At 42.9% G+C, this 12,000-nt stretch overlaps 1 protein-coding gene across 1 annotated transcript in view; it reads left to right on the top strand.

The window, feature by feature from the left end:
- CIRSR (corepressor of RBPJ and splicing regulator) overlaps window positions 1-11,310 on the top strand; it is a 62,289-nt gene extending 50,979 nt beyond the window's left edge. The window contains exons 9-10 of the mRNA XM_075317354.1: window positions 7,096-7,187; window positions 10,422-11,310. Of these exons, the coding sequence (XP_075173469.1) occupies window positions 7,096-7,187; window positions 10,422-11,055 (726 nt within the window). The 3' untranslated portion in view covers window positions 11,056-11,310. The remainder of the gene's footprint in view (window positions 1-7,095; window positions 7,188-10,421) is intronic.
- The last annotated feature ends 690 nt before the right edge of the window (window positions 11,311-12,000 follow it).

Genomic DNA, 12,000 nt, shown 5'->3' with positions numbered 1-12,000 from the left:
AATGGATGAAGGGATGTCAAATATATAGAACGTCCCACCCCCGCCTGCATATTCTAAGCTGGCACCTTTAGTACCTTTCATGTGGCACTAAAGGGTGCCTAGCTTAGTATTTATCCAATAAAAAAAAAAAAAAAAAAATGAAAAAAATGGCGTGGGGTCCCCCCTATTTTTGATAGCCAGTCAGGGTAAAGCAGACAGCTGTAGCCTGCAAACCACAGCTGGCAGCTTCATCTTGGCTGGTGATCAATTTGGAGGGCTCCCCATGTTTTTTTTTTTATTTATAAATAAAGAATAAAAAAAAAAATAACGTGGGGTCCCCCCAAATTAGATCACCAGCCAAGGTGAAGCTGACAGCTGGGGTCTGGTATTCTCAGGGTGGGAAGAGCCATGGTTATTGGACTCTTCCCAGCCTAAAAATAGCAGGCCGCAGCCGCCCCAGAAGTGGCGCATCCATTAGATGCGCCAATCCTGGCGCTTCGCCCCAACTCATCCCGCGCCCTGGTGCGTTGGCTAACGGGGTAATAAATGGGGTTGATACCAGATGTGTAATGTCACCTGGCATCAAGCCCAGCAATTAGTGATGTCACGGCGTCTATCAGACACCCGACATAACTAATTGACAGTAAACAAAAGCAAAAAAAGACAACAAAAAATGTTTTATTAGAAAAAACACTCCCCAAATCATTCCCTTGTTCTCCAATTTAATAAAAAAAAATGGGTCCGCAGAAATCCATATGGATGTCCCACGTCGCCTCTGGACCTTCTAGAATATGGGGGCACGTTCAGGAAACGTATCCCCCATTTTCTAGGAGGGCAGACCCTCCATTTGAGGAGAGTGGGTGCAAAAATCTGCACCCACTCTCCCCGGGTCACAGCTGCAGAGTGCGAGCAGCCAGCACAGCTCACACTGAACACTGTGCTGGCTGTCAGCTGCTCTGCTCATGTGACCGGCCGGCGTCTGCTGTGAAGGAGGAGGGGGCCGCGGGGAATCAGCGCTGCGACCGGACAGGTATGTATGACACCGGGGGGAATTGGGGTGACTGGGCAGGGCCTGGGGAACAGTTTTCTGTCGCATGTGTTATTGCACATGCGACAGAAATCATAGGAGCAGGGCGGCCGGTGCGCTACTGTGCGCGCGGCCATGTTGGATTTTCGGGAGGGGGGTCGGGGGTCGGGGCGGGCACTTTGGCGACACCGGGGGCTTTGCCAGGAAGTGAGGTCAACAGGAAGCCTCTTGACCTCACTTCCAGGTAAATGCCTGCGTTCTGGCGTGCCGACAAAGGCCGCGGACCGCAACAAAAAAGCAGGTCCATGCGTTGTGGCTGCGTTCTGACCCCACATCATTGATTTCAATGGGGGAGAGAACGCAGCCACAACGCACAAAAGAAGTGACATGCTGCTTTTCTTTCCGCACCGATTTTTGGCATCCAAAACGCTGCGGAAAGAAACGCAGCATGTGCACTGATTTTTCAGCTTTCCCATACACTTTGCTGGGAAAGCTGAACGCATGCAATTTGCCACTGAAACGCTGCGGTTCAAAACGCAGCGTTTCCGCGGTAAAAAACGCATCGTGTGCACACAGCCTAAAGGGTTAAAGGTTTTTCCCACGTCTATTTTGCTTATGTGAACACAACTGTCTGGATTTATTCTCAAGTCAAACAACTAGCTTTGGGAATTGTCAGTCAGGATTCGGAGACTACACAGGGTGCCTTCTTTTAAGGGGGGTGGTCACCTTGGGCCCAATTAGGGTAAATTATATGCAGGTCCCAATTTTCTGCAACACGTCTGTCCTTAAATTAATAAGTGAATATGAGAAAACTAAAACCTGGGTCACAAAATAGGAACAATGAATATAGTCCCCGGGGGATGACAATGGGGTTGTGGGAGACATCTGAATTGTCAGTTTCCTATGGTGGTGGGGGTCACGATAGTAGTTGTTGCCTTTTTGGGACATTTGTCCCCTCAAAAAAAAAAAAAAAAAAACAACAAAAAAAACCTTTTTGTCCACAAGCCCAACCTTTTACATTGCTGTAGTCTAAGCCTTCAAAGCCTCTAGGGCTGCGACAACCCCACACCCTGATGAAGGTGACACTAATCACAAAACCACACATTGGTTCTGGACATCACACACCAACAAGATGTCCGTAGCGAGGTACCATCCTCTCACACATTGTGTTATCTTCCTATGCAGCATGGCTGACATACCTTCAGTCTTTTTAGCTGACACATTTACCATTGCTATTGTAATATACTTCACCATCATTATAAACATTCCTTTATAATACAACATTATAAATATTCCTTTTACATATTTTGATTGTTGTGACGCTGCCCTTTCTCGGTTGTACCCACTGCACCATTTTACTTGTTCTCAATAAACATTATTGTGTTATTTCTCCTCTATAATGGTTACATATAGGCTATTTTTTTTCCTCACTCTTTTGTGTATTCCTGTAGTTTAGTCTCTTATCTCCTTCTTGTGGTGGATTCCCCCTCTACCCCTCCCTTTTCTTCTACTTGGCTGCAGGGGGGCCAAATTAACGCTTTCCTTTCTAGTTCAGCTACCCAGGGGATATTTCCCTCAAATACATCCATTTCATATTGCTCCACTTTGGGAGACTGGTACAGCGCCCTGGACTATAGGTCTATGGGCATTTATAACACACCGCAGCAATAGTCCATGAATCTTATCATTATGTTCATACCCAAAACTGAGTATGGTCCTATGCTACAATCTGCAACAAATCTTGTCGCTTATTCTGCCTAAAACCAGTGTCTAATCCTCTGTTAAACTCCATTCTCTGGAAAGTTACCAAGATTAGGTTTTCCTATGTGGCCAGATATACCTCCTGAATACCCTGGAGATATGTTCTAAATGTAAGGGTAATTTTACAGGAGATTCAGGATCTAGGTAGCAAGGGCAATATGCCTGGGCATGGGGGAACACAGGACACGCAATATTAGCTCCACAGGGACTGTGTTGGCCACAGTGTCTGCAGGTCTATCCCAATGATCCTGCATATGGCAGGGGTGCTGAAGGGGGGAGGCAGCACAGGTTTTACATCAGTTATAGAGACTGCAGGGTTCCCTGGGCCTTTATACTATCACAGATTACATATACCAGGGCTGTGGAGTCGGTAAGCCAAACCTTCGACTCCGACTCCGACTCCTCAAATTCTCTTGCACCGACTCCGGCTCCGACTCCGGCTCCGACTCCGACTCCGGCTCCGACTCCGACTCCTACATATATTGCTTATAGTTAGGTGAAAAATTTATTGTAGTACATGAATATGTGTATGTGAACATCAGACATTTTTATGATACAATAATCAAGATATTTGGATAGAACATAAAATATATTTATTGGAATACAACTTTAGAACACAAAAAACTGTAATAAATTGTAAATATGTAATACACTATGTAATATACAGTAGATTACATATATATCTTGTGTGTGTATATACACTGTATATATATATATATATATATATATATATATATATATATTATATATATTACATATTTACAATTTATTAGTTTTTTTGTGTTCTAAAGTTGTATTCCAATAAATATTTTATGTTCTATCCAAATATCTTGATTATTGTATCATAAAAACAATTAAATGTCTGATGTTCACATTGTACTACAATAAATTTTTCACTTAAATATAAGCATTATACTAAATGTTGTTATTTAGTAAAATATTCAGCACATTCTGCATTGCACTCCTGTCCCCAATTTATTATATATTTTAGGAGTCGGAGTCGGTGCATTTTATACCGACTCCGACTCCGACTCCACCAAAATGAGCTCCGACTCCGACTCCGACTCCACGACTCCGACTCCGACTCCACAGCCCTGACATATACACCACCATGAATGGTTTAATCTGATTTATGGTCACTCAGTGAGAGACGCTTGGATACTTTACCACATTCTAACCTGTTTGTTTTTATCTTTCAAACAGTCTTCACATTTGCAGAAAAAAACATCTCCCAAAACAAAAAAAAAATTCCAATAACATGTTGCATCAATCCATTGCTTCATTCCCTTTTCGTCTTTCTTCTATATCCTTTGTAGGGACATGGGTGGTACCTCTGAGGCTCATTACATCCTATAGCTGCCAGTCCTCTGACTGCAACTTCAATGCCCGCAGTTAACCGTAGAACTGAAATGGGCCATAGAGTCTTAACCGCAGAAGACTCTACTCTTCTCCCAGCACCAATTTGCTCGCAAGAGAAGGATTTCTACTCCCAGAACCACTGTTCTCGCAAGAGAAGGATTTCTAGGAAGCATCAGGTTACCAGCCCTTTGTACCCGTACAATTCTGATACAGAACCAAACAAATAACAATTCATAAACTCTACTACCAACAGTTATTGGGATTACTTCTACTTCTCAATATAATATATCATGGGAGACTAAGCTAATTTCCTACAAAATCTCCATCTACCTCTGACTCAAACAGATTACATCAAACACAAAAGAGACAGTGTATCCAAACCAGAGCATATCAGATTTCAACTACTCAAACAAGTTCCCTTTCTTGTCCTGTAGAGGGCGCAGCTCCAAAAAGAAAATCTACAATAAGTTTTCCCTCTCTGGCTAATGGCTATATGTTTCTTTGTCTGGATAAACTGGATGATTACAAACTACACCTCCTATTAAGCCAATTCCCATCTTAAATGCAAATTGAAGAGAACATAAACACCAGCACAATGGTTTATCAGATTTTTACAATACATCCGTCACTCAAACATCAATCAGTCCCACATTAAAGGATCCTCATAGCTTAAAATATAATTCCAGACATAACAGTCATATAGAAAACACAGGACAACATATAATCTTTCAACTGCTGAGATGATATACTCTTCATTCAATTTCCTTCAACAATCATTCGCACATTTAAAAACACATTGATACCTATAACAGATCACAGATGGCATATCTCTATTATTTCAATCATACACACAAAATCCAAACACTGGCAGACACAGGCCTAATTAGCAGAGGGAAAGAGCTATTTAGAAATACTTTTTTTTAAACCATTGATTTTAGTAAATGGCGTTATACAGGGCTGGTGAGGAAGGGAATTTTGTCTTAGAGATATTAATCCTGCTGGGTTGGAGGGAACCTGTCACCAGGTATTTCCTCTATCGGTGCAGCCACCACCAGTGAGCTCTTATATACGGCATTCCAGAATACTGTGTATAAGAGCCCAGGCCACGCTGTATAACGTAAAAAAACACCTTTATTATACTCACCTGTGGGCTGGTTCGGTCCAATGGGCGTAGCTGGTCTCGGTCCGGTGCCTCCTCTCTTCTTGCAATCACCATCCTCCTTCTTGCTATGTGTGTATGATGCATCCTACGTCATCCACAGTGTCCCCAGTCTTGCTCCCCCCCTTCACACGCTCTTCTCTCTGCCCTGCTGAGGACCGAGCACAGTATTGTAATGCGTAGCTACAGGGAAAGATCACAGACCACCTGCGCATGCGCACTACAATACTTTGCTCTGCCCTCAGCAGGGCAGAGAAAAGTGCACGTGCAAAGGAGACCTGTGTGTTGATGATCTAGGACGCGTCCTCTACATGAAGCAAAAAAAAGGACGTCGATCGCAAGAAGAGAGGAGGCGCCAGATCAAGACCAGCGACTCCCATCAGACCAGACTGCCCCCTTAGGTGAGTATAATAAAGGTGTTTTTTATGTTTTACAGCCCGGCCTGGGCTCTTATATACAGTATTCTGGAATGCTGTATATAAGGGGCCATTGGTGGTGACCGCAGGTTATAGGGGACAAATCTGGTGACTGGTTCCCTTTGAGCAATGAGTAAAATGTTGCCCTTTTTTTCTGAAAATGCTCACAAATTGCTTCAAAAGACACCTAGGACTCTTATGAGTAATATTTTTTTTATTTATTTTTTTTTGGTTGCTCCTCACTGATTTTCATTAGATAGTATAGTGAGTCCTCCAAGCTAAAAACGCCAGAAGAAAAATTAGGTTGCTTCTTGTAGCCATTCGTTTTTGGAAACCTGAAGCGGCAGATATGTGGGGTCATAGCGTCATCTGCTCCACTCACTCCCAATGTGGAGGTCAGCAGCACTGAAGAACCACTTTTAAAGGGATCCAACCATCTGGATTTCCATATATAAAGTAAAGTCAGTGCTATACTAGCGCTGGGATGCTGAATATAAGCATAGCTTTTGTTCAGAGATTGGAGGTTTTATTTGAGAAATATGTGCAAGTAAAGTTCTAGCAATGCACTGCTATTTGATTGACAGGTGCAACAGGAAGGGAATATGTGGGTCGGGTCTTGCTACCTATTCCCGCCCCATCTGTCGGCGCTGGAATTAACCTCTGCTGGCGACAGGGTGAGGAAGGCCAGGCAGAGACAGGGGCGAGAATAGATGGCAAGACAAAACAATCACTGATCTCAGGGAGACCAGCCAGAGAAACTCCTCACAGAGGCTCCACGGGCCTTTTTGATTTGCATACTTCCCAGGGGGCAATGCACCTAGGATTTCTCTGTGTTGAGCGCCTTCGCTGGCTGCCGGCAGTGTTTTCTCTGGCTGGTCTCCCTGAGATCAGTGATTGTTTTGTATTGCTGGTCTACTAGGCATTGCTCCCACCTAGCCAGAATCCTACTCCACACTGATGAGGGGCAATACCCCGAAACAGCTGTCTGTGGATGGATATCTGGCATTGGTATTTCCCTTGTCATATCTTTAAACTCGTCCAGAGGTGGATATTGACTAAAAGGGCCACTTAATATGGTGGTCTCCTAAAAAGAGCAATTCCTTGGCTGGGCCCTTCCCGAAGGGATATCTGGCTATTTTTCTGTGTCGATACTCCTAACAGAGGCTCCACGGACCTTTTTGATTTGCATACTTCCCAGGGGGCAATGTACCTAGGATTTCACTGTGTTGAGCGCCTTCGCTGACTGCAGGCAGTGTTTTCTCTGGCTGGTCTCCCCGAGATCAGTGATTGTTTCGTCTTGTAAGAAATTATTCTGGCACCTTCATGTATATATTTATTGCTTACAAGTCAAACTATCTGATGTATTTATTTATTTTTTTTTCTCGTTCTTCCAGGGATATGTTGTAAGTGAAGCTGAGGAAGATGATGATCCAGAAGTGGAGTTTTTAAAATCCCTATCTACAAAGCAAAAGCAGAAGCTTTTGAGGTGATTTACGACTTATTTTTTCATCTTGTACACACCTGATCCGTGTTCTCAATGTGGTTTACCTTAGATGTGCTCACTCTGGGTATAATGCAGTCATAGCTATGCCATGTGTGGTTTTGACCATCAATACCTTCTCGTATTTGGCATATTCTGCTGTTGTTGTGGTTGTCATAGTGGGTTTGGGGTCCTGGTGATGCCATTATATAGCAGGTCACAGTAGACCACCATTGCCATACATCCTACATCCTACCCTCATAGCATCCAAGAGCGTCTCGTTGTTTGGCTATACCTATCACGTGAAGGGCTTATTGGCGTCCCTCAGACGTGAAGGATGCTGCCACCTGACATTTTCCGAAGAGCTCCTGGTCGTGCACATCTCATCCTGATGATTACGCCTCCGTCTCGGCAGATTTGTGGGGTTGTAGCATCATCATCAGCGCTCGTCTCGATGCAAAAGTAACTGCATTGGAGACACTGTTGTCGAAGGGCCACCATGCCCCGCAGATCGCCAACGCTTTTTAATTCTAGCATCTGACACAGGTTTCAACTCTCAAAACGTTTTTTCTTACATTTGTCTTGGTGACAGGCGATACCTGTATGATGACAATGTCCTTGTAAGAAACCTTTATTTGAGCCGGCGGGAGGGATATTTTCCGCTTTACTGTTGTCACACATGACTTGCTTTATGACCATATAAACCAACATGCGTTCATTCTTCTGTTGTCTAAAACTATATATGTACATCTGATCAAATCTGACCCCGTTCTGCATGGGTGTCCTTATTAAGTCCTTTCATGTTCCCCATTTTCATTGTGCTAGACAAATATAAAGTCTGATTTACCAGCAGGATCCATGCATGTGTAAAGTGGCAACGTATACTGTAATTGGAACGTCCATTGAGAGGAAATATTCAAGCGTGCATACAGCAAGGAGAATTATAGGATTTAGAGCTGGTGTTATTGAATAGTCTGTCTATTGGTTAACATTGCTTTGACAGCGGGGATGCTTGGATTACACAAAACAATGGTGGGTGTTGCATAAATTACACATATGTACATTTAATAGAAAGTAAAGCTATTGCCAACTGCACCACGTTGTTTTTCTACCATTTCTTGGGGGGATTACAGTAAAACATGGATCTTCTGCAGCCATGTGCCTCATAGAACTGTTTCTGACATTTATTAGGAAGGATCGCACATTCCAGGTGCAGCAGATATATTTATATTTATTTTAGACTTTTAGGGGATATGCACCCTAGGTGTGCATATGGACGCTACCCTCTATCATCCAAGTTAGAGCAGCCAAGATCATAACGACCGCCGTCGCAGCGATCGCAACCGGGCCGTGGGGTACAGGGTGCTTGTCAGACCTAGTGCCTGTTTCATTTGGATGTACATCCGAGGGTGCATATCCGGCTAAAATACATCACAGCACAGAGACCCGTCAGGACCCTGCACTGTGAGGTGCCGGTCGCCAATTAAGGCTATAATTATTCACTGCTCCCCACGCCTATAACCCAGGGCATGGGGAGCAGAGAATATGCTGGCACTGGGCAGCTGACCACACCGTAAGTGGGCACGCTGCACATAACCGTGACGTCATGCGCTGCTCCACTTACTCTCCTCCCCCCTCCCCGTTGGGGGGGGGGGGGGGAGTATAATTGGGGCTTTTTTTTTTTTTTTATTTGTGCGGCACCTGGGGATATCATATGTACCAGGATGGGGACATAAACCAGGCTGGGATCAGCCATTATGGGGGCATGTATACCAGAATGAGGCCATTATGAGGACATGTATACCAGGGTGGGGCCATTATAGGAACATGTATACCAGGATGTGGACCTAAATCCAGATGGGCCATGATGGGGACATATTTACCAGGCTATAGCCATGATGGTGTCATACAGCAGGATGTGGCTATGATGGGGACATATACCAGGATGGGGCCATAATAGAGACATGTATACAAAGATATGGGGACATATACCAGGATGGGGCCATGATAGAGGCATGTATACAAAGATAAGGCCATATATGCCAGGAAAGACCATGAAGGGGACATCTATACGAGGATGGGGCCATATATTCCAGGATATAGCCTTGATGATATCCTACACCAGCATGTGGGATATATTTACCAGGAAGTGGCCCAGGATGGGAGACATTAGTACTACAGAATGAAGGGGGGGCAACTTGTATATCTTTATAGGATTTAGAATGCTACAAATGCCCATACATCTGACCAAAATGTGGGGGGTCCAGGCTCAAACTTTGCACCTGGACCCATCAGACTCTAGTTTCGCCACTGGCAAAGGCCACTTTCAGATGTCCATTTTTCACTTACATATTAGCTCCATGATTCTCGTAGGTGGAATATGTACCCATTTATGGGTCTATGGGGCTGTTCATATGTTTTGGTGTTTTGTGTCTTTGAAAAAAAAAAGCAAAAAAAAAACCACAAAACATGGAGACAGGTCCGTTTTTGTGTTTTTGTTTTGTTTTTTTTTTGGCCAATTGTTCACGTCTCAGCGGGTATATGGGGTAGTAAGGTCATCCGCACCTTTTGCCTCTGATGTGGCGCCATATTACTCCTCGAAAACTTATTATTTACACTAATATTTTACTCACTGGTATTAAATAAGACAGAACTTTGGGTGCAATTAGATGTAGAAAGCAAATATAAGTAAATCAACACTGGACGGACACGGAACAGATAAAATCTGCTGCAGAATTTGCATCTAAATCCACAGCAAAAATCTGCACATTTTACATTGCAAAGGGTAGAATCCGAGGGTTAAATGTGCAACATAAATTGACGCTGTACTGACGGGCTGAAGGTCGATTACTGTGATAATTTACAGACACTATGATCTTCTTTTGCCGCCGTTCTGGCTCTGAAAGTACTTTCTAAGCTGCTATGTTTTTGCTTTTATTTTTGATTAGGTTTTAATCTCATGTACAATTGCATAAGTTAAAATCCATCCCACAGGTCAAATACTGCGAGTATTCCATGATTTAGTCATTTATTTAGGGCGCTAGTATTTTTCATGATTTAGTAATTTTATTTATTTAGGGCGCTAGTATTTTTCATGATTTAGTAATTTTATTTATTTAGGGCGCTAGTATTTAAAGTTAGGAATTTATTTATTTAGGGCGCTAGTATTTAATGATTTAGTCTGTTATAAATGCTGAGATTATTTGCATAGTTTATGATCTTATCTATGTCATATTTTAGAAAACTGGATCGACTTGAAAAGAAAAAGAAGAAGAAAGAAAAGAAAAAGAAGGCGCAGAAGAAAAAAAGCAAATCGAAGCACAAAAAACGCAAAAGTAGTAGCAGTTCCTCTAGCGACTCCTCTTCCAGTAGTGAAAGTGACTCTAGCAGCGAGGATGAGAAGAAGCCAAAGAAGAAGTCCAAGCGTAAGAAGTCCTCCAAAGACTCAGAAGATAGTAGCAGTGACGAGGAAGAGAAATCTCGGTCAAGAAGAACCAAAGTTTCAGAAGAGCCGTCCACCAGCCACAGAAAAAGTGAGAGTGGACAGGAAAATTGTAGGAGCAGTAAAGATTTCCAGAGGTCTCAGGATCCGAAAGAAAAGCGGGAACATCACAGAGCCCAGGAGGACCATAGAGGTCATCAATGGGAGGAGAGAATAGAGAAGGCCCACCAGTCTGAAAAATCTAGATCTCGTGGAAGCCCAAGCAATGAACGATCTAGGAGCCACCGGCGTAGAAGTTCAAGCAGAAGCAACTACAGGGATAAAAGAGAATATGAAGATAGAAAAGACAAGGAGAAGAGCAGAGATCAAAGAAGCCGAAGTAGAGACAGGGGAAGAAGCCGGAGCCGAGAGAGAGATCACAAAAGAAGATAGACTGGATGTACATAATTCCACTGCCGGCTTGTTCACATGTTTCCGATTATATTATACTGTTTAGTACTGCATAGAAGACTGGAGTTGTAGTTTTTAGATGTCGCATAGCATGTTGCCTTCTTCTGCTGATGTGATATTTATGTTGCAATTTTTAAGCATTTACTGTTCTGCCTCTTTGTGGTACTACACCTTTATATTAGAGTGATGTCCTGCCCAGGACTTGAAAAGGAGCAATAAAATCAAATCTGACTCCAATTATCTGACCTCATCCCTCGCATGCCTTCATCTAATAATTGATTATTTTATTTATTACCCATTGTCATGTGAAGACATTAAAACCATATTGATTGGTTAAAATATGGAAAAAAAAAAAATCTAAGCACTTGGGGGTGATTGAGGGGGACAAGCAGATGTCGCACAGGACAGATTGATATAAGTGATACAAGGTTGGAGTGCTTTCTTCTGGACTTCCTCATCGGCCATAGTTATGTGATCTTTATGCATTGTGTAGATAGGACCTTGACCCCAACAGAAGATGGTATCTCACGTTCCACCAAGCATGGATAGTACATTTGCCTACGTAGAGCTCCACTGTGCCAGATTTGTGATTGGTGTTTCCTACACATTTTAGAGGTTTTTTTGTTTTTGTTTTTGTTTTGTTTTTTTTTTTTTTAATAAAGGTGTGAAAACAATTTTGTTGACAAAGGATTAACAGGAACCAATCACCAGGATTTTCCTATATAACCTAAAGCCAGTGCTATACTGGCACCATCAGGCTGATTCTATACATACCTTTAGTGGTCAGCTCGGATGTTTAGGTTTTGAAATCCAAGAAAGTAAAGTTTATAAAATAATCAGCTGAGGAGCAGATAATATTGGCAAGGGGGGGGGGAATTCATAGTTATCCCCTCCTCCTGTTAGAATTAGCATAAGTATTATACAATC

This window comes from Anomaloglossus baeobatrachus, chromosome 7 (assembly GCF_048569485.1).
Source record: "Anomaloglossus baeobatrachus isolate aAnoBae1 chromosome 7, aAnoBae1.hap1, whole genome shotgun sequence".
NCBI classification, from domain to species: domain Eukaryota; kingdom Metazoa; phylum Chordata; class Amphibia; order Anura; family Aromobatidae; genus Anomaloglossus; species Anomaloglossus baeobatrachus.
Note: the sequence above shows the minus strand (reverse complement) of the source record. Positions and strands in the feature narration are given on the sequence as shown.